General features: G+C 44.5%; 1 protein-coding gene across 1 annotated transcript in view; it reads left to right on the top strand.

Annotated features, from left to right (window-relative positions):
* Positions 1 to 26,872, top strand: part of LOC106571845 (metabotropic glutamate receptor 7) — a 136,495-nt gene that overhangs the window by 69,273 nt on the left and 40,350 nt on the right. The window contains exons 2-6 of the mRNA XM_045695915.1: positions 9,046 to 9,262; positions 19,532 to 19,667; positions 21,944 to 22,098; positions 23,201 to 23,338; positions 25,276 to 25,476. Coding sequence (XP_045551871.1) covers positions 9,046 to 9,262; positions 19,532 to 19,667; positions 21,944 to 22,098; positions 23,201 to 23,338; positions 25,276 to 25,476 — 847 coding nt within the window. The remainder of the gene's footprint in view (positions 1 to 9,045; positions 9,263 to 19,531; positions 19,668 to 21,943; positions 22,099 to 23,200; positions 23,339 to 25,275; positions 25,477 to 26,872) is intronic.

Below are 26,872 nucleotides of genomic sequence, written 5' to 3'. Positions count from 1 at the left end.
TGCCCATATGAAATTCTGTCTCTTTTTCAGCCATCTTGTCACTTAAATCTTGCTGAATTGATTGCTTTAATTTTACTTTTGCAACTCTTTTATACTCTTGCTTGTGCCTGTCGTTTTTTTCCCGTTAACGTTACGACCTCACAAATACTGTAATAACATGTCAAACACACCCTGGTAATGGCTGAAATGGACTCAATGGAATACAGTGTCTTTCTGTTGCATCTGTAAAAACGCTAAAGCTTCATCGGTGATTTAATGCATCATCTCAATACTAGCATCACAAGAAAGAGAAGAAAGATAACTTTCATTTGATGGATGGTCGTTTTTTGTGAAATTGAAAAAAGTTATAATTTAAAACAGTTGAAATGTTTAAAGATGCGCTGAAATGAAAGCAACTTCTGTAAATTAACACTCAGATTATAGTGATATTATGTCTGATCTCGCAGTATATATACTGTAGATAGGTGTAATCTAGAGCCAAGTGTGTTGATTTTTGATCTTAGGGTATCCTGCTATTGACACACTTGTTGAATTATGCAACAGAACATGACAACAACAGTAATTAATTGAAGCCGTCTAGACGGTGGAGGTGAGTGCAGGTACTGTAGGCTAAGACAGAGCATGTGTTTTGTGGTTGCAGCCCTGTTCCACCCCTTTATGTTAATGTCTTTATATGTAAATTCAGCCAGTGTATTGATGCAAATGAGGGACGCATTCTTTTCTTCATTTAAACACAAAATATTCAAAGAATACCTGATACCATTAGAAAATGTATATATTTTATTTCAACTTTATTTAACCAGGTAGGCAAGTTGAGAACAAGTTCTTATTTACAATTGCGACCTGGCCAAGATAAAGCAAAGCAGTTTGACACATACAACAACACAGAGTTACACATGAAGTAAAATGAACCTACAGTCAATAATATAGTAGAAAAATAAGTCTATATACAAAGTGAGCAAATGAGGTTAGATAAGGCAGGTAAAGGCAAAAAAGGCCATGGTGGCGAAGTAAATACAATATAGCAAGTAAAACACTGGAATGGTAGATTTGCAGTGGAAGAAAGTGCAAAGTACAAATAGAAATAATGGAGTGCAAAGGAGCAAAATAAATAAATACAGTAGGGGAAGAGGTAGTTGTTTGGGCTAAATTATAGATGGGCTATGTACAGGTGCAGTAATCTGTGAGCTTCTCTGACAGCTGGTGCTTAAAGCTAGTGAGGGAGATAAGTGTTTCCAGTTTTAGAGATTTTTGTTGTTCGTTCCAGTCATTGGCAGCAGAGAACTGGAAGGAGAGGCGGCCGAAGGAGGAATTGGCTTTGGGGGTGACAAGAGAGATATACCTGCTGGAGCGCGTGCTACAGGTGGGTGCTGCTATGGTGACCAGCGAGCTGAGATAAGGGGGAACTTTACCTAGCAGGGTCTTGTAGATGACCTGGAGCCAGTGGGTTTGGCAACGAGTATGAAGCGAGGGCCAGCCAACGAGAGCGTACAGGTCGCAGTGGTGGGTAGTATATGGGGCTTTGGTGACAAAACGGATGGCACTGTGATAGACTGCATCCAATTTATTGAGTAGGGTATTGGAGGCTATTTTGTAAATGACTTCGCCGAAGTCGAGGATCGGTAGGATGGTCAGTTTTACGAGGGTATGTTTGGCAGCATGAGTGAAAGATGCTTTGTTGCGAAATAGGAAGCCAATTCTAGATTTAACTTTGGATTGGAGATGTTTGATGTGAGTCTGGAAGGAGAGTTTACAGTCTAACCAGACACCTAGGTATTTGTAGTTGTCCACATATTCTAAGTCAGAACCGTCCAGAGTAGTGATGTTGGACGGGCGGGCAGGTGCAGGCAGCGATCGTTTGAAGAGCATGCATTTAGTTGTATTTAAGAGCAGTTGGAGGCCACAGAAGGAGAGTTGTATGGCATTGAAGCTCGTCTGGAGGGTAGTTAACAGTGTCCAAAGAAGGGCCAGAAGTATACAGAATGGTGTCGTCTGAGTAGAGGTGGATCAGAGACTCACTAGCAGCAAGCGCGACCTCATTGATGTATATAGAGAAAAGAGTCGACCCAAGAATTGAACCCTGTGGCACCCCCATAGAGACTGCCAGAGGCCCGGACAACAGGCCCTCCGATTTGACACACTGAACTCTATCAGAGAAGTAGTTGGTGAACCAGGCGAGGCAATCATTTGAGAAACCAAGGCTATTGAGTCTGCCGATGAAGATGTGGTGATTGACAGATTCGAAAGCCTTGGCCAGGTCAATGAATACGGCTGCACAGTATTGTTTCTTATCGATGGCGGTTAAGATATCGTTTAGGACCTTGGCGTGGCTGAGGTGCACCCATGACCAGCTCTGAAACCAGATTGCATAGCGGAGAAGGTGCGGTGGGATTCGAAATGGTCGGTAATCTGTTTGTTGACTTGGCTTTCGAAGACTTTAGAAAGGCAGGGTAGGTTAGATATAGGTCTGTAGCAGTTTGGGTCAAGAGTGTCCCCCCTTTGAAGAGGGGGATGACCGCAGCTGCTTTCCAATCTTTGGGAATCTCAGACGACACAAAAGAGAGGTTGAACAGGCTAGTAATAGGGGTTGCAACAATTTCGGCAGATAATTTTAGAAAGAATGGGTCCAGATTGTCTAGCCCGGCTGATTTGTAGGGGTCCAGATTTTGCAGCTCTTTCAGAACATCAGCTGACTGGATTTGGGAGAAGGAGAAATGGGGAAGGCTTGGGCGAGTTGCTGTGGGGGTGCAGTGCTGTTGACTGGGGTAGGGGTAGCCAGGTGGAAAGCATGGGCAGCCGTAGAAAAATGCTATATATGAGTGCATTCTAAGAACAACTTTGAAATGTTACAGTAAATGTAATACCTGAATTCCCACCAAAATCCTTTACTCCATTATTTGTCCATGGCATTTTTTATTTTTATGCTTTAATAATAATTCAGTCAATATTTGATGGATTTTACAAATTAAAAATGTCTGAAGTCTCTTCATCCATTGTCCAACTGTTGCATGTATAAGAATTGTTTTTACAACCTTTAACAATGTTTTTATTACAAACAGGCATCTCGCTTAATTTGTAGTCCATTAGCTGGCGCAGAGAGAGGTGCAAAGGTGTGAAATCCTAATCACAGACCGTTTATACCCATTGCCTCTGATAGAAGTAGTAATGTGGGAAGCTCTTTCTCTCACTTCCATGAATTTACTGATTCAAGGTTTATCCCTTTTATTCAGAAGGAGGTCAAAGTGCTAATTAAAAAAGCATGCTCTGGAAAAGTGAATTATTGCGATGGAATGATTAACACATTCCTAGACCAGAATAAGTTGTGTGGAATAATTATATCAACAGGCCAAGAGACATGGAGGAAATCAAGGTTGTGCTCCCGAAATAACACACAACCCTCTTTCTGATTCTTAAATCGTTCCCTGCAGCAAAAAGCTCAGGAGAGAAAACAATTTTAGTTTGTTTCGAGCCCTGTTCCTGAAAGATGGGATGTGACTCAACAATCTATCAGACCTATATAAGACCTTTGGGGAGCCAGAGTGCATCACATTATAACAACAACAACATTGATGAGATACAGCTCCTATCAAACACTGAAAATAGATACTTTTGGAGAGAGATAGAGAGACAGGAATAGGGTGAAAGAGAGAGAGATGGTGGGTGTGAGCCCACGTGTGTTTTAAATGCAAATCTTTTTTGTTCGCTTTTCCCATTACTTTGCCTTCTCATCCTTTTGACCCAGAACACTCAATTCTGGCGAGTGCTGAAGTGGTTCAGCTACTAACATCTGACAGTATTCCTTCCTATGAATTTGTGTAATTGACTTACAACTACAACTGATTTTGTACTTGCGTGTACGTTTGGTCGTTCAACACTTACTAAGTTATCTTGAACATGACCTCCCGTTCCCCTATTTGTCTGCTTCATGTAGTTGACCCCCTTTGAGTTGTGGATCAAACTCACACTCAGTGCTGTGTGAGGCAGGGCTGTGGAATCCCAATCAGTGGGCTGCTGTGTCCTCATTCTCCTGTTTCCCCAGTGTCAGGCTGCTTCTGGTCAGCCTAATGAGAATGGATGGCATTCATACAGTGGCTTAGGTTAGATGGTGTGATGGGGTAACACAAACACGTCAATGTGTTGCTCTCAGCCCACCACAGTGATGCAAGGTAGCCGCTCTGTACCTGAACACTCATTAGATCTCTGTGATTCCACTGTGGACCGGTGAGGAGGGGTGAGTAGAGGTAAGGAGATAACAGTGCCCATTTCCCAAATACTCATACTAGCGTATACATACTTAAAGTGCATACTATGTAGTCATCGTCGCATACTATTTAGCACGTACCGTTTAGTAAAAAGTATGGAGTATGCCTGAGTAGGTGGGGCAGGGCCGAGTGCGGGTGGATTTTTCCAAAATCAACAGACATGTACCACAATAACCAGCCTGATAATAGCTAATTTACAATTCAATTAATTTCTCTAAACTCTGAGAGGGAATGGAGTTATAGGCCTATAGGCTAGTTATAGTCAGACTACCACACTCACTCAATACTGTAGCCAATTTAAAATGGACTGAATACAGAAAGAGATAATTTGGTTACATTTCAAAATATTTATTAGTGAAACCAAAGTGCTGTAACATATATAAATTACATCAAATAGTCAGTAAACTCACCAAAACTTTTAAATGTTCAAATCAAAAGGCTATTGCACAGAAACACGTGGACAGTCGAGTGGATCGCAAATTCAGAACCGCTGGATAGCTACTGTAAATAATACACTAAAGCACTGATCTTTGGTAATGAGACCAGAATGACTGCTTAGGTTTGATCCATACATTAAATAATTAAATAGGTAGCCTGTACTACAAAACTTAACAATCCATATGTTCAAATCAAAAGGCCTGATTGACATGACATCAATAATGCCCCCACATCCAAAGTCCTAGGTGCTGACACATTCAGAAATAAAAGATTGTGTAGAATTTTGTTTAAAATCTCTGACGAAGGCCAAGAAAACAAAAAACACTTTTCAATGAGAAAACAGAAATCCACTGAAAAAAAAGACTTCTGTTTTCACAGATGTACAGTAGCCTACGATGCAATACTCGTGATCATTTTAAGGAGAACAAGAACTATTTAGCCTACATTTGAACACCGCCGCAGAAGCTAGTAGCCTAGTTTTGTTGTTTGGCTACTTGAAGAGAGCTAGGGCCCATCACTCGAAGCCCACCTCTTCCAATGCATTGTGGAAATGTGTTTCGAATTCTGCTAGATGAAGAGCCTAAGAGCCACCTGGTTTCCTCACGCATCGCGCCGACAGAAACAAGCATCTCTCTGGTAAGAAGAAGGGTGGGGGTGTATGCCTTATGATTAACGAGACGTAGTGTGATCATAACAACATACAGGAACTCAAGTAATTTTGTTCACCTGACTTAGAATTCCTCACAATCAAATGCCGACCTCAGTATCTACCAAGAGAATTCTCTTCAATTATAATCACAGTCGTGTATACCCCCCCCCCAAGCAGACACATCGACGGCCCTGAAAGAACTTCATTGAACTCTATGTAAACTGGAAACCACATATCCTGAGGCTGCATTTATTGTGGCCGGGGATTTTAAGAAGGCTAATCTGAAAACAAGGCTCCCCAAATTCTATCAGCATATCGGTTGTGATAGGGGTAGCAAAACCCTAGACCACTGTTATTCTAACTTCCGCGACACATATAAGGCCCTCCCCCGCTCTCCCTTTGGAAAAGCTGACCATGACTCCATTTTGTTGCTCCCAGCCTATAGACAGAAACTAAAACAGGAAGCTCCTGCCCTCAGGTCTGTTCAACGCTGGTCCGACCAATCGGATTCCACGCTTCAAGATTGCTTCGATCACGTGGACTGGGATATGTTCCGCATTGCTGCGAACCACAACATTGACGAATTCGCTGACTCGGTGTGCGAGTTCATTAACAAGTGCATCGGTGATGTCGTACCAACAGCGTCTATTAAAACATTCCCCAACCAGAAACCGTGGATTGATGGCAGCATTCGCGCAAAACTGAACGCGCGCACCACTGCTTTTAATCAGGGCAAAGTGACCGGAAACATGACTGAATACAAACAGTGTAGCTATTCCCTCCGCAAGGCAATCAAACAAGCTAAGCGTCAGTACAGAGACAAAGTGGAGTCGCAATTCAACGGCTCAGACACGAGGTATGTGGCAGGGTCTACAGTCAATCACGGACCACAAAAGAAAAACCAGCCCCGTTGCGGATCACGATGCCTTGCTCCCAGACAGACTAAACAACTTTTTTGCTCGCTTTGAGGACAATACAGTGCCACTAACACGGCCCGCTACCAAAACCTGCGGGCTCTCCTTCACCGCAGCCAATGTGAGTTAAACGTGTTAACCCTCGCAAGGCTTCAGGCCCAGACGGCATCCCCGGCCGTGTCCTCAGAGCATGCGCAGACCAGCTGGCTGGTGTGTTTACAGACATATTCAATCAATCCTTATCCCAGTCTGTCGTCCCCACATGCTTCAAAAGGGCAACCATTGTTCCTGTTCCCAAGAAAGCTAAGGTAACTGAGCTAAATGACTACCGCCCTGTAGCACTCACTTCCGTCATCATGAAGTGCTTTGAGAGACTAGTCAAGGATCATATCACCTCCACCCTACCTGACACCCTAGACCCACTCCAATTTGCTTACCGACCCAATAGGTCATCACACTGCCCTAACCCATCTGGACAAGAGGAATACCTATGTAAGAATGCTGTTCATCGATTACAGCTCAGCATTTAACGCCATAGTACCCTCCAAACTCATCATTAAGCTCGAGACCCTGGGTCTCGACCCCTCCCTGTGCAACTGAGTCCTGGACTTCCTGACGGGCTGCCCCCAGGTGGTGAGGGTAGGTAACAACATCTCCACCCCGCTGATCCTCAACACTGGGTCCCCACAAGGGTGCGTTCTCAGCCCTCTTCTGTACTCCCTGTTCACCCACGACTGCGTGGCCATGCACGCATCCAACTCAATCATCAAGTTCGCAGACGACACTACAGTGGTAGGCTTGATTACCAACAACGACGAGACGGCCTACAGGGAGGAGGTGGGGGCCCTCGGAGTGTGGTGTCAGGAAAATAACCTCGCACTCAATGTCAACAAAACAAAAGAGATGATCGTGGACTTCAGGAAACAACAGAGGGAGCAGCCCCCTATCTACATTGACGGGACAGTAGTGGAGAGGGTGGAGAGTTTTAAGTTCTTCGGCGTACACATCATGGACAAACTGAAATGGTCCACCCACACAGACAGCGTGGTGAAGAAGGCGCAGCAGCGCCTCTTCAACCTCAGGAGGCTGAAGAAATTTGGCTTGTCACCAAAAACACTCACAAACCTTTACAGATGCACAATCGAGAGCATCCTGTCGGGCTGTATCAACGCCTGGTACGGCAGCTGCTCTGCCCATAACCGGAAGGCTCTCCAGAGGATAGTGAGGTCTGCACAACGCATCACCGGGTGCAAACTACCTGCCCTCCAGGACACCTACACCACCCGATGTCACAGGAAGGCCAAAAAGATCATCAAGGACAGCAACCACCCGAGCCACTGCCTGTTCACCCCGCTAACATCCAGAAGGCGAGGTCAGTACAGGTGCATCAAAGCTGGAACCAAGAGACTGAAAAACAGCTTCTATCTCAAGGCCATCAGACTGTTAAACAGCCATCACTAACATTGAGTGGCTGCTGCCAACATACTGACTCAACTCAAGCCACTTTAATAATGGGAAAATTGATGTAATCAATTTATCACTAGCCACTTTATATTATTTATATTAGATAATGTTTACATAACCTACATTATTCATCTCCTATGTATATACTGTACGCTATACCATCTACTGCATCTTGCCATCTTGATGTATTAGATGTATCACTAGCCACTTTAAACAATGCCACTTTATATAATGTTTTCATAACTTACATTACTCATCTCATATGTATATACTGTACTCTGTGCCATCCTGATGTAATGTATCACTAGCCACCTTAAACAATGCCGCTTTATATGTTTTCATACCCTACAATACTCATCTCATATGTATATACTGTACTCCATACCATCTATTACATCTTGCCTATGCCGTTCGGCCATCACTCATTTATATATTTTTATGGACATATTCGTATTCATTCCTTTACACTTGTGTGTACAAGGTAGTTGTTGTGGAATTGGTAGATTACTTGTTAGATATTACTGCATGGTCGGAGCTAGAAGCACAAGCATTTCGCTACACTTGCATTAACACCTGCTAACCGTGTGTATGTGACAAATAAATTTGATTTGATTTAAATGAGTATAACATCCTGGCATTTAAACCATACTAGATTTTTGAAAATTCACATACTACATTTTCACATACTGAGAATGCGTCATGCGCGATTGCGTAGTTTTTTGTTATTCGTTGATTTCGGTAGTGCATCCCCATATCTAATTGATCAGCTGTTGTCAAAGCCGAAAAGAGTATGACATCCGGGCATATAAAGTATACTTGATTTTCTAAATGTCGCATACTATTAAACTTAATTTTTTCGCATACTTAAACGTGAGTATTTAGGACGCAAGTATGGGTATTCGGACACGGCAAGTGTCTGGGTTATCTCCTTTCTTTTCACATGCTATTTCAATTAGCTACATGTCACCTGTAAAGTCAACCGGAGGTTTGATGAGCCAAGCTGTCTGTGATAATTGTAGGGAACAGGGTACATCTCAAATTATGATAAATAGCTTAATAGTAATAATGATGATAATGAATTGCTTTTATACAGTGCTTGTTACTAGGTCTCAAAGTGGTTTTCATTGTCTGTCTGTTTGGAACTCACGTCATCTACCACCAATAATAAGTATATTTAGTCAGATGTATTTACTGAGGTAAAATATTCCGAATGTTGCAGACAGAAATATAATGAATAGGGTTGAATTATGTATACTGTTGCTGCACCTTCTTGAACAATAGAGGAGTAAACATCACTTCCTCTTTGTCCTCCAATCAGATCCCTCAGATCAGCTACGCCTCCACGGCCCCGGAGCTGAGTGATGACAGGCGCTATGACTTCTTCTCTCGGGTGGTTCCTCCAGACTCATTCCAGGTCCAAGCCATGGTGGACATCATCAGAGCCCTGGGCTGGACCTACGTGTCCACCGTGGCCTCTGAGGGCAGCTACGGAGAGAAGGGCGTGGAAACCTTCCAACAGATCTCCAAGGAGGCTGGTGAGTTATGGAAGTAGTAGTGTAAATGTTACTGTAAATGATAAGATACTATGGTACGATTTATTTTGGGATTTATTTCTCAAAGTGCTGTAGCCGTCAATTACAGTTAGAGCAGTGTTGTTCCTCTTTAAGCCTTTTTTACCCTGGGTCCCATACAGACAGGTGAGTGTTTTGAGATGGGCAGTACACTGAAAGGCTGGAGAGGAGGGGGGGGGGCACAGAAAGGGTGACACGCAGGGGGGACGAGGGGGAGCTGTTTTGTCCATCTAGGGATCACTATGGACCTACAATTTGCTATAAATGCCATGCTGAAAATTATATTTTGTAATAAATTAAGAAGTATTAATTGGCTTGACAACAATTAACATAGTGACTTTTAGTTCTGTGAGTGACATTCAGTTCTGTGAGTGTCCTAGGGTAAAATATGTTCTAAGAATATAAGAGTTTGTTCTGTGGGTGCTGGCAATATTCGTTGTGTGGGTTCACTCTCAATTCCATTTCCATCCAAGTGACAGAGGTGCTGCTTTAAGAAAGGATTAGATATTTCATCATCTGGCCCAAGAAATTACACTCCATGATCCACAGTTCACCATTCATACAACTCCTCCCCTGGCAATAGCACTGTACCAAGGGAACCAAGGTTACTTCCTGATTCTCATCTTGACCTTACAGATCCCAATCAATTTCCTGTAATTTGCACTTACTAGCTAGATCCCTGTCGACCAATCTCCGAACTTTGGTACTGAGGAGTGATGCTAGTGTATGCCAACCTCTGAAAGGGAGAGAGCTAACGATATCCCATGGGCGATGATCAGAAGTCCAGCGGACATGAATATTTAATCTGTGCACGTTCATGTGTAGTCTGATCACTCATTAAAACTTTAAGAGGCTGCTGTGGCACTGGAGAGAACAGCTGCAGGAGGAGCCTCTGTAGAACACTGAGATGGAATTGGAAAGAAAAGTCTGGATGATTTAGTGGGTTATTTTGGCTGGGTTTATATTTCAGCTTGTTACATCCTCCAATGCACACGGTGGGTCTGCAGCTACCAGACTGTTTTCTCTCTTGTATTTCCTTCACTGGTGTTTGTGTCTCAGCATAGAGTCGGCAAAATTATGTTATTGATGTTATTGTCTTGAATTTAAAAATATCACAGACAAGGGGGTTAGAAATTATAGAATATTGCTGTTATTGTTGACTCATCCATTACAATAGAGCTGCAGTCAGGGAATGTTCTGTATTCCCATACAAATCAAATAGGAATCATTTACCTCAATGGAAGCCCTGCACACTCTAGGCATTGTGATTTGAATAAAATAATTGATTACGTTATGACATAACTCTGTATATTTATAACATCAAAGAATGGGCTAGTTGCAGCATCACTTGCAGCAAGCAACATACTGTACCTGCACTGAAGCAGCAGTGGTGCAATAGAAATAACAACAACAACATTCAGAGAGAAACTTTCAGACCTAAATACACCCACAGTATATTGTTTGAGTTGATCTGTAGGGCCTTGAGATGTTTTGTGGGCTCCTTATTCTTTTGGTGAGAGTGAAATGTCAGATGCATTAGTAGCATTCTCGCTTCCCCACTTCAAGCACCCACCGGACTAATGCAATATGGCCGCCCATTATCCTGAGTAGAGACTAGATTGATGGTCAGCTTGTATTGATCTCTTCTGTTTTCCACTGTCTTCTTTCCCCCTTGTTTGGGTAGTCTTCCACCCTTTCAGTTTCATGCGAATGCACTCTCCTCGAAACCAATGTACAGTTTTTTCATTCTAACTTCCGTTTCTCCTGAAAAATGGATGCGGGACCCCCTTTTTACGGCTGCTACGTTAAGTTATGCGAATGAGTTGTCTTTTCTTTAGAAGTGAAGCAAGGAAAGATTCATGTAGTTTGCATTTTCCTCGGCTTGAGTCCGGAGCGATGGAGTTTGTTAATCAAAGAGGAAAAACAGACTCATGCAAGCGTGTTTGAGGAGTAGATACTCCCACAGACTCTTAAATGAATTGCAGTATGCTTGTCACGACTTCTGCCGAAGTCGGTCCCTCTCCTGTTCGGGCGGCGTTCGGCGGTCAACGTCACCGGCCTTCTAGCCTTCGCCGATCCACTTTTCATTTTCCATTTGTTTTGTCTTTGTTTTACACACCTGGTTTCACTTCCCCAATTACTTGTTCATTATTTAACCCTCTGTTCCCCATGTTTTTTTGTGAGGGATTGTTTGTATGTTATACGGTCCGTTATGTGGGCTTGCTTTATTGTATTGTATTTGCCTATTTTGAGTAAATTACGTTTATTTACTCATATCTGCTGTCCTGCGCCTGACTCCTCTACACAAGCTACACACAGACCTCATTACGTCCAGCAGCACGCGACCATGTTGCAACGTCTGGGCACCGCCATGAATCGCGTGCTGCAGACGATGGATCGTTGGGAGAGAGGAGGAGGATTTCCAGCACCTCCACCAGCCCCACTACCGTCGACCCCACTGTCCACCCCTCCTTCACCCAGTCCCAGCAGGATTCAGCTCACGCTCCCGAGGAAGTATGATGGGACGGCTGCCGGATGCCAGGGATTCCTACTACAGCTGGAGCTCTACCTGGCGACCGTCCACCCGGCTCCTTCGGGATGTGAGAGCGTGTCCGCCCTCATCTCCTGCCTCTCAGGCAAAGCCCTGGAGTGGGCCAACGCCGTATGGAGTGAAGGAGATGCAACGTTGGACCATTACGCAGAGTTCACCAGCCGCTTTCGGGCAGTTTTCGACCACCCGCCTGAGGGTCGAGCGGCGGGTGAACGACTGTTCCAACTGAGGCAGGGGATGAGGAGCATTTGGATTTTGAGGATTTTGAATTGGACTTCCGGACCCTGGCGCCAGCGCGGGATGGAACGACAGGGCCCTGATTGATCACTACCGGTGCAGTCTGCGCGAGGACATCCGTCGGGAGTTGGCCTGCCGAGACACCACCCTCACGTTGGACCAGCTGGTGGACTTGTCCATCCGTCTGGACAACCTGCTGACTGCCCGCGGACATCCGGATTTGGGCCTGTCAGTTCCATCCCCCAGCACCTCCGCTCCAATGCCCATGGAGCTGGGAGGTGCTGCACTTAGGGCGACCGGAGGAGGGGCCATTCCCTGCACCATCTGTGGCCGCAGAGGGCACACTGCTGGTCGGTGCTGGGGGGGGTTCCTCAGGGAGTCGAGGCAGAAGGCAGGGCACCATCGTGTCACCCCAGGTGAGTCGGCACCAGGCTCACCCAGAGCCCCCTGTTGCTCACATGTATGTGTTTATCAAATTTCCTACGTTTTCCCCGCATGCCCAGCATAAGGTGCTCATAGATTCAGGTGCAGCTGGGAATTTTATTGACCATTCTTTTGCCCATAGTTTAGGGCTTCCCCTGGTTCCTGTGGATATGCCCTTCCCTGTGCACGCCCAAGATAGTCGACCATTAGGGTCAGGGCTAAATAGGGAGGCCACCGCTCCACTAGACATGGTTACGCAGGAGGGTCACAAGGAGAGAATCAGTCTCTTCCTTATTGATTCTCCTGAGTTTCCCGTGGTGCTGGGCCTACCCTGGTTGGCCTGTCACGACCCCACTATTTCGTGGCCACAGAAGGCTCTCAAGGGGTGGTCACGAGAGTGCTCAGGGAGGTGTGTGGGAGTTTCCATCGGTATGACTACGGTGGAAAGTCCAGACCAGGTCTCCATCGTGCGCATCCTCTCAGAATATGCCGATTTGGCTCTCGCCTTCTGTAAGAAGAAGGCGACTCAATTACCACCCCATTGACGGGGGGATTGTGCGATAAATCTCCTGGTAGGCGCAGCACTTCCCAGCAGTCACGTGTATCATCTGTCACAGGAGGAGACGGCGGCTATGGAAACATATGTCTCTGAATCCCTGGGGCAGGGATACATTCGGTCCTCCACTTCACCTGCCTCCTCGAGTTTCTTTTTTGTGAAGAAGAAGGATGGAGGTCTGCATCCGTGTATTGACTATCGGGGTATCAATCAGATCACTGTGAGGTAAGCTACCCGCTGCCTCTTATCGCCAGTGCGATCGAGTCAATACACGGGGCGCGCTTACAACCTGGTGCGTATCCGGGAGGGGGACGAGTGGAAGACGGCATTTAGTACCACCTCAGGGCACTATGAATACCTCGTCATGCCGTACGGGTTGATGAATGCTCCGTCAGTCTTCCAGGCCTTTGTTGACGAGATTTTCCGGGACCTGCACAGGCAGGGTGTAGTGGTGTATATTGACGACATTCTGATATACTCCGCTACTTGCTCCAAGCATGTGTCCCTGGTGCGCAGGTTGCTTGGTAGGAGCATGACCTGTACGTCAAGGCTGAGAAATGTCTGTTCTTCCAACAGTCCATCTCCTTCCTAGGGTACCGCATTTACACTTCAGGGGTGGAGATAGAGTGACCGCATTTCAGCCGTGCGTAATTGGCCGACTCCCACCACGGTAAAGGAAGTGCAGCGGTTTCTAGGGTTTGCCAACTACTACCGGAGGTTTAAAAAAAAAAAAAAAAAATAAATGTATGAAATGAATGTAAGTCGCTCTGGATAAGAGCGTCTGCTAAATGACTAAAATGTAAAATGTAAATGTTTATCTGGGGTTTTGGTCAGGTAGTGGCTCCCTTTACCTCACTTCTGAAGGGGGGACCGGTGTGACTGCAGTGGTCGGCTGAGGCAGACAGGGCTTTTGGTCTCCTGAAGCATCTGTTTACCTCGGCTCCCGTGCTGGCTCATCCGGATCCCTCTTTGGCGTTCATAGTGGAGGTGGACGTGTCCGAGGCTGGGATCGGAGCCGTGCTCTCTCAGCGCTCGGGCACGCCACCGAAGCTCCGCCCCTGTGCTTTCTTTTCGAAGAAGCTCAGCCCGGCGGAGCGAAACTATGATGTGGGAGACCGGGAGCTGTTGACTGTTGTCAAGGCTCTGAAGGTGTGGAGACATTGGCTTGAGGTGGCTAAACACCCTTTACTCATCTGGACTGACCACTGCAATCTGGAGTACATCTGGGCGGCGAGGAGACTGAACCCTCGCCAGGCAAGGTGGATCATGTTCTTTAGCCATTTTGTTTTCACTCTGTCCTACCGGCCAGGTTACCAGAACGCTAAGGCAGACGCACTATCCCGGATGTATGACACAGAGGAGCGCTCCATGGATCATACTCCCATACTTCCGGCCTCATGCCTGGTGGCACTGGTGGTGTGGGAGTTGGACGCGGACATCGAGCAGGCATTACGCACAGAGCCCACTCCTCCGCAGTGTCCAGCTGGGCGTCTGTACGTTCCGTCTGCTGTCTGCGACCGTTTGATCTATTGGGCCCACAAATCACCCTCCTCTGGTCATCCTGGCATCAATCGGACGGTGCGTTGCCTTAGTGGGAAGTACTGGTGGTTCACCTTGGCCAAGGACGTGAGGGTTTATGTTTCCTCCTGCTCGGTGTGCACCCAATGCAAGGCTCCCAGGCACCTGCCCAGAGGGAAGTTACAACCCCTCCCCATTCCACAACGGCCGAGGTCGCACCTGTCGGTGGACTTCCTGATGGATCTTCCTCCCTCACAGGGCAACACCACAATCCTGGTTGTTGTGGATCGGTTTTCTAAGTCCTGCCATCTCCTTCCTTTCCCCGGTCTCCCTATGGCCCTACGGACTGCAGAGGCTCTGTTCACTCACATCTTCCGGCACTACGCGGTGCCTGAGGACATAGTCTCTGATCGGGGTCCCCAGTTCACGTCCAGAGTATGGAGGGCATTCATGGAACGTCTGGGGGTCTCGGTCAGCCTCACCTCAGGTTTTCACCCCGAGAGTAACGGGCAGGTGGAGAGAGTAAACCAGGACGTGGGTAGGTTTCTGTGGTCATATTGCCAGGACCGGCCGGGGGAGTGGGCGTCGTTCATCCCCTGGGCAGAGATGGCCCAAAACTCACTCCCCCACATTCCTCCACTAACCTCTCCCCTTTCCAGTGCGTCCTGGGTATCAGCCGGTTCTGGCACCTTGGCATCAGAGCCAGATCGAAGCTCCTGCGGTGGACGAATGGTTTAAGAGCTCGGAGGAGACCTGGGACACTGCTCATGTGCATCTGTAACGAGCCGTGAGGCGACAGAAGGCGAGCGCCGACCGCCACCTCAGTCAGGCCCCTGTGTTTGACTGGAAACATGCCCCTCCACCTGCCCTGCCGGAAGCTGGGTCCGTGGTTTGTGGGGCCATTCAAAGTCCTGAGGAGACTGCACGAGGTATACTACAGGTTACAGCTTCCCCCATATTACCGTATTAATCCCTCGTTCCATGTGTCTCTCCTCAGGCCGGAGGTGGCTGGTCCACTCCAGGACTCTGAGGTGCGGGAGGTTCCTCCACCCCCTCTGGACATCAAGGGGGCCCCGGCATATGCTGTTCAAGCCATCCTGGAATCGAGGCGTCAGGCGAGGGGCCTTAAGTACCTCGTGGAGTGGGAGGGGTACGGTCCTGAGGAGAGATGCTGGGTGCCTGTGGAAGACGTCCTGGACCCTTCGTTGCTGCGGGAGTTCCACCGTCTCCACCCGGATCGCCCTGCGCCTCGTCCTCCGGGTCGTCTCTGAGGTCGGTGTCTGCACGCTGCTGGAGCCACGCGTCAAGGGGGGGTACTGTCATGACTTCCGCCGAAGTCGGTCCCTCTCCTTGTTCGGGCGGCGTTCGGCGGTCAACGTCACCGGCCTTCTAGCCATTGCCGGGCCACTTTTCATTTTCCATTCGTTTTGTCTTTGTTTTACACACCTGGTTTCACTTCCCCAATTACTTGTACATTATTTAACCCACTGTTCCCACATGTTTTTTTGTGAGCGATTGTTTGTATGTTATACGGTCCGTTATGTGGGCTTGCTTTATTGTATTGTATTTGCCTATTTTGAGTAAATTACGTTTATTTACTCATATCTGCTGTCCTGCGCCCGACTCCTCTACACAAGCTACACACAGACCTCATTATAATGCTGCCACAGTCGTGTTTTCATATCACTTATTTGAACTGCGATAAACCTGTCAATTTACACTCCGAATATTTTGCAGTGAGAAGTGACTTCACTGGCTTTCCCTCAGTATTTGACCAACAGCTTGATGTGTTCTCGTAAGGTGAGTGTTCTAAACTGGAACAGTGTGCTCCTGCAGCCATCCCATCTCTCTTCTAGGGTGAACATGACAGTGGAATGGAATATGGTATAAGGAAGGAATGACGTAAGGGGCTCACATGTACAGAGTAGGAATGGCATTCCATTTCTGCGGGCTCCCACTTGAGCTGCATTGGGAGGAGCTGCATTGGGAGGAAAGTGGTAGTGGAGGGAGCCTGTAGTAGTTCTGCCTCTGCTCTGGAGGTGATAAATATAATTGGAGAATTATGGATCCCCCTCGGGGCTGGGGTGGTTCTGCGGGAGGGGCGGTGGGGTCAGAGCAAAATAGGTAGGGAGGGTGTTGAGTCCATTAGGAACCACCCGGATTTCAGGGGAGTTTCCTGAAACGCCACGGTCTAATTCCCCCCCATTTTGGGATATGGGGATGAACACTTGAAGCTTTTAATGCAGCACACAACCTGTGGCACTTAGCCCAGACCTAGCAGAAGCCTGATGAATTAAATCATTATTTTATCTGTGATATATTAACCAAACTGGGAAATGTGGAGCATCGAGTTAGAGTGGGGGGAGGATGTTTAATGTAGATACCAACCAGTAGCACATTGAAAAGTCATAGGATTATAATTTCACTAAAAACAAATACTTAGAATCTCCTTTATGTAAGATTTGAATTCACCACATAGAGCAGTGTGAGGAGTAAAACATTCCACTCTATGATATCCCCTGCATTTATCTCTGAGTTATAATTTTTTTTCTCCAAAATAAACATTGCACTGCTCTTTATTCCAGTGGCTGCTGTGTGAATGGAGAGCTCTCTCTTTCATGTCCAGAGATAAGACACTCTGCCAGTGGCAGGTGAAGACACTCAGACCCACAGCAGTAGACTTCTGGCTCTGATGGCTCTGCCTGGTTTTCCCATCTTGGCCGACTGACGAGGAATTCTGAAGTCATTCAATAATTTAGCCTTGGCTGCACAGCACACAGCCAGTCTACAGCCTTCGGGGCAGTCTAGTCCTCACAACATGTTCAAGCCTGGTGCTCAGAAAGGAAAACCACTCAAAAGGCTGCTTATCTTCATCAGTGGCTGTCTGCCATGACCCATGTCTCTGTCAGCTACCAGCTTCAAGTGTGGCCTCTGCTTCCCATACACACTGTGACAGTGACAAGCATATTCTTATTGTCCCTAAAATCTAGATCTACATTTTATGGTGAATTAATCCTCATTACATGTAATACCCAGCGACAGACAGACAGGCACATAGACAGTTTCCCAAAAAGTAAACCTCGTTCGTAGCAGTGGCAGAAGCACCCCTAGAGCCCTGAAGAATCATGTTGAATCTCTGTGCTGAAATGGAGCTGTAGTGGTGTCCCTATGAGACCCTTCGGCTGCTGCTACTGCTGCCTCTGTCTCTGCTGCTACAGCTCCACAGATGCACCACAATAGCAGACTGCCCTTTTCATTTTAACAGGAGAGCCCAATCCCCAAGCATTTAACAAGCTACAAAAGGAGCTCAGCATTTTTGTTCTGTCCACTTATGGGGGATTACAGGAGCCACCCTAACTGTCTTTGTAGAGATATATTGTCTGGGAATCAGCAATATTTTCTAATTCGGTCTATGGCTGCTGCTGTGGAGATAGTAAGAGGGGGATGGAGGAGAGAGGGAGAGCTAGGAAGGAGTCCTTTAGATGGAGCTCTTTTTAGATGTAGCCCAGTAAACAGATGGAGATGTGGTTTCTATTCTGCAAGCTCAAAGCTGTTTATATCAAAGTAATGAGCCTGAGCAGATGACCAATTAGAAGATTCCTCCCATTTCTCTGTCTACTCAGGGAAACCAACCCAATGTTGGGAAGGTTATCTGATATTAGGAGTGCTTGAGTCAGAGAAATTTTAATTGGTTTGGATAGAGAAGGCTGGGTGTTAACTCAGGACCAAGCCTGAATGGCGTTCATCATCTAGTTCTAACTATGATGTGTCTTAAGGTGCACAATAATGTCCATTTACTCTATATGAGTACAGTAACCGCTGGAAAAGGTTAGGTTGGCCTATGCTCTCACATCTGCTCCAGCGGAAGGAATGCAATTAAGGTATTTGTTTAAGATATGATTTGATTTTTATATTTACATAAGGAGACATTGAATGTGTGCCGAGGATGACAAAACATCTGTCAAACTTATTGTTTGTTTTTCTTCTCACAAAATGGTGGCTGCAGTCTCTCCTCCAGCACCAGTGTTTTCCTCAGCTCAACACAGAGCTACGGGACAATATTTAAAGATGACCTTTAACTCTTGACAGGAGTAAATTAGGTCATATTACAGGCCCTTCATTTAAGATTCAGACAACCATGGATTACGCTATTCCCTCAAGGACAATTGCCAACTAAGTTTTGGGCATATCTCTGAGGTGACTGTCACGGTCGGCTCGCCAAATATCTAATACCTATTTAGCGACGCACGGGAGCAATCAGTACCTTTCATCCTGTACAAACTCATTAGCACTGACCTGTCTGAACATGATTCATTGTCAATATCCTCCTTGTTTGTGTAGCCTGTCTCCAGATCTGATTGGTTTACTGTCCATTGCGGTGTGTCTAAAAATGACGTTAAATGAAAAGTCAATGGGGAAGGGACAACTTTTTAATCTGTGGTCACAAAGTGTGAAAAGTGTATTTATGTGTTCCTTCTACCCTGTTGACACAGTTTCATATTGGTTTGGTCTTCTGTTGTACTGTAATTATTCACCCACAGCCCTCTATTAAGAAATGGATCCCACTATTAATTTGAGGGTTTTTCTTTCAGTTGTTCATTTTTATGCTGTTGTTCATCCCCAGTGATGTACCACTTACTGTAAATCACTCAGCTCACAGCATTTATGACTCAAATGTAAATGGGATGTATAGTAGATGTATATTTTTTCACTCAACTATCTTGGAAAGACAGAGACCCTATTGCAAGGATGAATAAACAATACAAATGTGTCTTTCAGAACCACTTTGGATCTGATTTCCATTAGAAAGGATTAACACGATCTTGACTTGAGGGTTTCAAGTGTGTGCATGTTCGTGTGTACGTGTTCTCATATGTGTGTGTCTCTGTGGGTAAACATCCCAGAAGTCTCATCAGCTCTCCTTTCTCTCTCTCTCTCTGAATTAAAGGTGGGATCTGCATCGCACAGTCTTTAAAAATTCCCCACAACCCCAAGCTAGAGGATTATGACAAAGCCATCCAACAACTGCTGGAAACGCACCACTCCCGGGCAGTCATCATCTTTGCCAGTGAAGAAGACATACGGTGTGTAGTTCAGTACACCTCATCCAAATGCATCTATGTTGTTTAGAGGCTTTGATGACATGTCAAGTCGAGCTCTTAAATCTCATAGCAGAAACCTTGAAGACAGGTTGGAGGCACAGACAGATACTTTGTGTGTGTGCACACACTGGGTGTTTGTAACACAAACATGCCTCCAATAACACAAACAGAAACGTGCCTAGGAGGAGAACTGAGAATATGGAATATCACAACAAAGCAGCAGATATTATTTAATTTACAATATCTTTGAGCAGTGGCGGTTCTAGCTTGTATGTCTCCCTGGGCGATCCCCCCCTTCTGCCCCTCCCCCCAAATAAGCACCATTCTGCACTAGTTAGTTAGTTAGTTAGTTGTATTTTTCATTCAGACATTTGGAAAAACACAAATAAAAAATCATAACATTTAAAAAGATATACAAATATATACAAAATAAGACTCAAGTAACAAAGAAATAACAAAGACAAATAGAAACAAATTGTAGTATATAAATACAAATAAAAGAGAGAATTGAACTATTACACTATTAGCCTATTGCAAACAAAAAACACAAATACAACTAAATTGCACAAATTCTATATCATTATTATTACACTATTGCACTTCAAACAAGAAACACACAAACTAAATTGCACAACTAATTGCATTAGTACTGTACAAAGTTAGAAGTGTGCTATTTGATAGAATCCCTCGCTCCCCCTACCTCGGGCTTCCAGTGGGGAGACCTGAGGTCAACCTACCCCCTCCCCCTCCCATCTCATACTTCTGAGTGGCAGTAGCCTGCCTAGCTCACCAACTAGAATCAGAGCGCCCACTCCGACAAGGTTAATTGACCCACAGGCCCACACGGTGACATGATATCATTGACATGACGTGCAAATGAGCGATAGAAAACCGATCGCTCAAATGTCACCATTCGGAATATATGTATATTTTTTAAATATATATATATATATATATATATATATATATATATATATATATTTTTTTTTGTATGGGCGCCCCATGCCGCCCTCAGCAAGATGCCGCCTATGTCTAAATCTGCCACTGCCTCTGAGTCTTACAATGTCTCTTGAGAGGATATTCAACACTACAAGAAATAGACGGACGGATGGATAGACAGACTAAGCAGAGAGAAAGAAAGAGGGAGAGACCTCGGTAATGTGTGGAAGACAAAGAGGGAGAGAGATTGAGAGAGCTTATTCTTTATGTAAATGGGATGTTTTTTGTTGTTGTTGGTGAAATCACTTGGTTTTGAGAAACTTATCCCACCAGCAATAAACTTCCTCATTGCTTGTTCTGCAGTATGGGGGCCATGGATAAACATGAACAAAGGACCCAATGTCACAGGTGTCGTAGGGTAGAGACCAAGACGCAGCGGGAAAATGTATACTCATCTTCTTTTATTATGGTGAAGAAGGGAAACACATACAACGTATACAAAACAAAACGAACTTGACAGTCTTGTCAGGCAAAACAGCTAACCAAGAACAATCTCCCACAAAAACCCATGAAAAACAAACTCCTAATTATAGGACCCTCAATCAGAGGCAACAATAACCAGCTGCCTCCAATTGAAGGTCCAAACCCAATTAACTAAACATAGAAATACAAAAGACTAGATAGAACATAGAAATATACTAACATAGAACAATGACTAACAAACCCCAGACTAATAAATCAAATACCCCTCTACCTAAACACATACACAAAACACACCCTGAACCACATAAAACAAACACCCCCTGCCACGTCCTGACCAAACTACAATAACAAATAACCCCTATACTGGTCAGGACGTGACAGCCAAATACGTCCTTTTAGAAACGGCAAAGCTCTCAATATAGTGATGCAGGTCTTTAGATGTTGAACACATGAGAGTGTATAATTCTGAACTTTATCTGCAATGTTGTATTCTATTTTGTTGGACTCAAGCGATGTTTTTCTATGTATAAGCATGCTTTAGCGTTTCTCGTGTGAACAATGGGAACCAGAAAGCATGCGCTTGCTTACACACGTATTGAAAGTTTGAATGTATTGAACTTTTCCTTTAAAATGCTTTCACATCTTATAAATGGATTTAAAACACAGAGAACATAAATACATACTATAGTGTAAATATACAATAAATATAAATGACACCCAACTTCTGTAATGTACTGATATATATATATATCTCTTCATAGGTTGCTGTGGACCCACTAATGGATTGCATGTGTCCCTTCTGCTTTCTCCTAATTCACACATGGCTGCCCTTGCAGGGGTGTTCTCAATGCTACCAAGAGAGCCAATCAGGTGGGCCATTTCCTGTGGATTGGATCGGACAGTTGGGGGTCGAAGAGCAGCCCAATACACCAGTTAGAGGACGTGGCTGTGGGAGCAGTCACTATACTGCCCAAACGCTCATCTATTAAAGGTACACACACACACACACACACACACACACACACACACACACACACACACACACACACACACACACACACACACACACACACACACACACACACACACACACTATATGGACCATACACACTATAATGACCACAGGCTTATGTACAGTAGTAGGAGACGGTAGAACACAGATTGTTGTACTGCGGTCTTGTGCGTAGCTCACAAACTATTGTTTTACCAGCAGTTCTGCTCAATGTCACTACAATAATAGCCATTTATCATTACAATCTGGGGACTAGCTGGAAAGTGAAGTGTGGGTTTTTAATTAGACAGGTCTAGACAGGACAAGACTTGGTCTGGTAAGAGCCAGAAGGCAAGAGGAGTATATTAAACCAGCATGCATCATTGATGTCCCTTTCAAAAGAAAATCAGCTGAGTCATTCAGTCATGATTAGTCATCTCTCTGATTTAGCTGATAAAACCGACTATGTGAGAGAGAAGAAACCCATGTAGACATTACTGTAGGACTATGAGTACGTCACAGCTGGAAATGATACATCAAGCCAGTCTTTGGGCTTGGTATCAATTAATGTTACTGCTGATCTATTGATTTCATTGTTTATTACAGTAATTCATTTTCACATGGTAGAATACGTAAAAAAAAATAGTGCAACATAAAATACATTATACTGGTGAGGTCAGAAACCCTGAGTGTGTGTATATAGAACCCCCACAGTATAATTTATCATAAATAAATACAAATGCCCAAAGCATAAAGCGTATTACACAAAAGTTAATAGATAAAATCTATGTACATGCACTATATATGCAGACACCTACAAGGTACTGCCCTCCTAACGAAGTACTGTGCATATAGACTTCATATACTAACCCTGTTATTATTTATTATGCATCCTGTCATATTCATGTGATTTCCAAGATTAAAGATCCATGTCATACATAGGAACTGCAGTGGTCAAAATAGAATGAAAAGTGGTTAAGTTGTACTGTAGCTATGAGACTAATAAAACTCCTAACAGCCAGTACAGCACAGCGCTCCAGTAACACTTCCCAAGTCTCGCTTAATTACTTTCAGAATTCTCTTTTCTTTTTCCATTCTCCAGGCTTTGATGAATACTTCACCTCGCTCACCCTGGAGAATAATCGCAGAAATGTGTGGTTCGCCGAGTTCTGGGAGGAAAATTTTGACTGCAGGCTCCTCAGCTCCTCCAAACGAGAGGACACCAGCAGGAAATGCACAGGTAGGTAGCCAGACATTTGTTTGCTTGGGTATTTGTATTTTGATGTGTTTGTTTGTGGGAGGGGGCATTGCCATTGCCAATGTAATGCATTTGCACTTTAATGCATGTCATGCTCCTATACAAGGCTACAGGTATAGGAAGAGACTTAAATTGTAGTACATATTTTAATGCAGACTAGAAGGTGTAGGCCCACTGGATAATGCAAATAGCTTAAATAGCTGGTCCTACTGAGAGAGTAAAGTTGTGCCCAGTTGGGTAAAGGCACCATGTCAGCAGTGTTCAGCTGTTTCATGTATGCTAAGTAGATGGTAGAGCAAACATGTATGCCATTTGGAGAGATACTGATCAGAGAGACTACACAGAAATGATGCAAGTAAGATACAGTAACTCACTATTGATGCACCCAGAGAGCTTTATTACTGACAATGCTTTAATCTAGCTGCAAGCATTATTTGTAATGAGGTGTGTTGGGACTTGGGAGCATTGGTAGTGTGGAAGTGTTGCTTACAGTGATATCTATCCATCCTACAGGTATGCCAACAATGCTAAAAGAGATACAATACCACTATGTCAGTGCTAGTGACAGGGATTTATATATTTGATATGGCTTGAAGTACTGAAGGGCCTTGTAGCTATAGCAGTTGGAGTGACAGGGATTTGTTGGTATAATATGTTATATAGCGCCTTTCATCATTTCTTTATGTGCCACATGCTACAGATCATTGCACTCTCCATAAACTACATACAAATTTAATTTAGAATATCAACAAAGCATATAAGCATTGTACAAAGACACTAAAATGCCTCTTATTCACATCCACGTACTTCTGCCATACTAAGGAAGATATTCTCTTTTAACTGTGAAGTCGGCGTATAGCTGCTTCCATTTCTGTCTTTTTCACATCTAACCAAGCCGATCTATATTTATGAATGTGAGGTACTGAAGGGAAGGTATTTTTTTTGCATTCAAAGTTGTTTCTATCAACGCTCTACTCACTGCTCTGGAAAACAACAAAGGTTATCTGTGGGCTGAAATGTATGTTGAAAGGAGAGAAACTGGAGAAAATGTCAACATTTATTCCATTTGACCTTTTTCAGCTTTTGCCAGTCTCCCACGTTGTATTCATATTCGGCCTTGTGGCACAGCCTGTCTTTTTTCCTTCTTCTTATGATCAAGTTCGCAACGTGAAGTGGGAGTCTTTATTCAGTATTTAGATGTGAAAATCACACAGTGATCTCTGGCAGCTTTTCCCCACAGTGCTGTATAGCACACCACAGTTCATCTGTTATTTTGTACTGTGGATTTACGAGCTGCTTTCCAGTTAATGCATCCTTGTTAATTACTGCTTGCGTCTTTCAAATGAATATATTCAGCATCCATATGCCACACTTAATGACATAACCTGTTCACATTAGCACATAAAAAAGGTGCAATACACATCAGGCAAAGGATCCCCACCCACAAAAAGTGAGAGATAAGAAATCCCCCACCAACCTGAAGCCATTCATTACACATTCAGTCAGGGTATCACCAGTGAAATGAAAAGACCTAGTCCATAGTGAAAGGGCAGAGGAGCACTGAAGAGAGACTGTAGTCGAGCATGGTGCTGCTGACAATGCTAGGAGATTCCTCTAGAATGCCTCTCGTCATGGCCTTGAACACTCCTAAAATGGGACAAAAGATACAAATCTCAACTATAGGGCCTATAGTGGGCTGACTTCGCTATACAATATGCATATGTACATATGGTATTCAGTTCCACCTGCTCATCTCCTTCTTGGGTAGAATTTGGTTTTGCGGTACTGCAACAGAACTCTGCAGGAATGTGACCCATGCCGTGTTACGCACGCAACAGGGTAACTGATTCACAGTGTGTGACTGTGTCCTTTTCTTGACCTCTCCTCTCTCCTTTCTCTCCTCTCTCCTCTCTCCTCAGGCCAGGAGCGGATCGGGATAGACTCCAAGTATGAGCAGGAGGGGAAGGTGCAGTTTGTAATAGATGCTGTGTACGCCATGGCTTATGCCCTCCACAATATACAGAGAGACCTGTGTCCAGAGCACTCTGGCATTTGCCCTGGGATGGAGGCAGCCGAGGGGAAGACCCTGCTCAAGTATATACGCAACGTCAGCTTCAACGGTCAGTCCATTTGTTATCCCTGGACCCTGTTCATGTGTGTATCCTCATAAAAATATGGGCAAGGTGAAAAAGCATGTTTCTCAAATAAGGACATACTGTATTTATTAAAAAAACTACTGATAAATTGTAATTGTAAATCATTATGTACAGATACAAATAAGGAAAGGTGGGAGGTAAGATAGAAGCATGAACGTGCAGAGTCAGAGGCACTGGACTCTCAAACACGTCTTATTTATTTCTGATGTCGTTTACACCAATTGCAAAATATCATACTGCGTGAATTATTTATTCTAAATAGGTTAGATTTTTACATCTTTTCACATGCGAAAATAAGTTGTTGACCAATATAAATTATTATCTAGGACATTGGGAGGTCGCGCACTGCCACTGACAGGTCTGTGGCTTTGTTGTGTGAATTGATTCATTAATTTCTGTGTGCCTGTTTTTTATGTTTGCAATCTATCAGTGCAGCAATGTATCAATTTAACCAATGTGATCACATCACACCAGAGCTACACGTCGCTCTCGCCATTCTAACGTCACTGCCAGTTCATTGCCAATGCTGTAGCCTCTTTTACAGGCATTCAGCAAGCAATAGGATCGATCGATGCTTCTCTCCTCGAATAAGCCTAGGCCTATTAGTGTAAAAATAATTGCTCAAAATAAGTTTCAAACTATATTACTGTTCATTGTCTATATATACACTCAGAAAAAAAGGGTTTCAAAAGGGTTCTTCAGCTGTCCCCATAGAAGAACCCTTTTTGTTCCAGGTAGAACACTTTTTAGTTCCAGGTACCTCTGTGGAAAGGGTTCTACATATAACCCAAAAGAGTTCTACCTGGAGCCAAAAAGGGTTCTTAGAAGGGTACTCCTATGGTGACAGCCGAAGAACCCTTTTAGGTTCTAGAGTGTAGGCTACTCGTTAAGAGCTAGAGAGAGGGGGAAGATAGGCCAGTGAAGTTGCCAGCGAAGATGTGTTAATTGGGCCAGAAGGGAACAGTGAAGAAGGCAGAGAGATGTGTAAGTTAGAAATTAATTAATATATGAATGCATAATTTGTATAGCCTATATATTAGGCTATATATTATAGGCCTGCTATAGTGAATCTAGGTGACCACATGTGCTATAGGCAAATCTAAAAGACAGAGACAAGAAAATATCCGCCAGAGTTTACCCTTAAGTGGTCACCTAGATAAGTGGTTGCACAGATTTAGATAAAGCACTCAAATAACCACCCATTGCTTCACAAAAAATGTAATAACGCCTGATCATTAGGCCGCTACGGACAGGTTGTGTCCATGTGTTTCTATTTTCAAATGGTTGTAAATTTCATCTTCATATAGCCTATATCACAGCTGTCTCTATCTCCCCCTTCAAACTTTGCGTGTCAATTTAT

This window comes from Salmo salar, chromosome ssa15 (genome assembly GCF_905237065.1).
Source record: "Salmo salar chromosome ssa15, Ssal_v3.1, whole genome shotgun sequence".
Lineage (NCBI taxonomy): Eukaryota > Metazoa > Chordata > Actinopteri > Salmoniformes > Salmonidae > Salmo > Salmo salar.
Note: the sequence above shows the minus strand (reverse complement) of the source record. Positions and strands in the feature narration are given on the sequence as shown.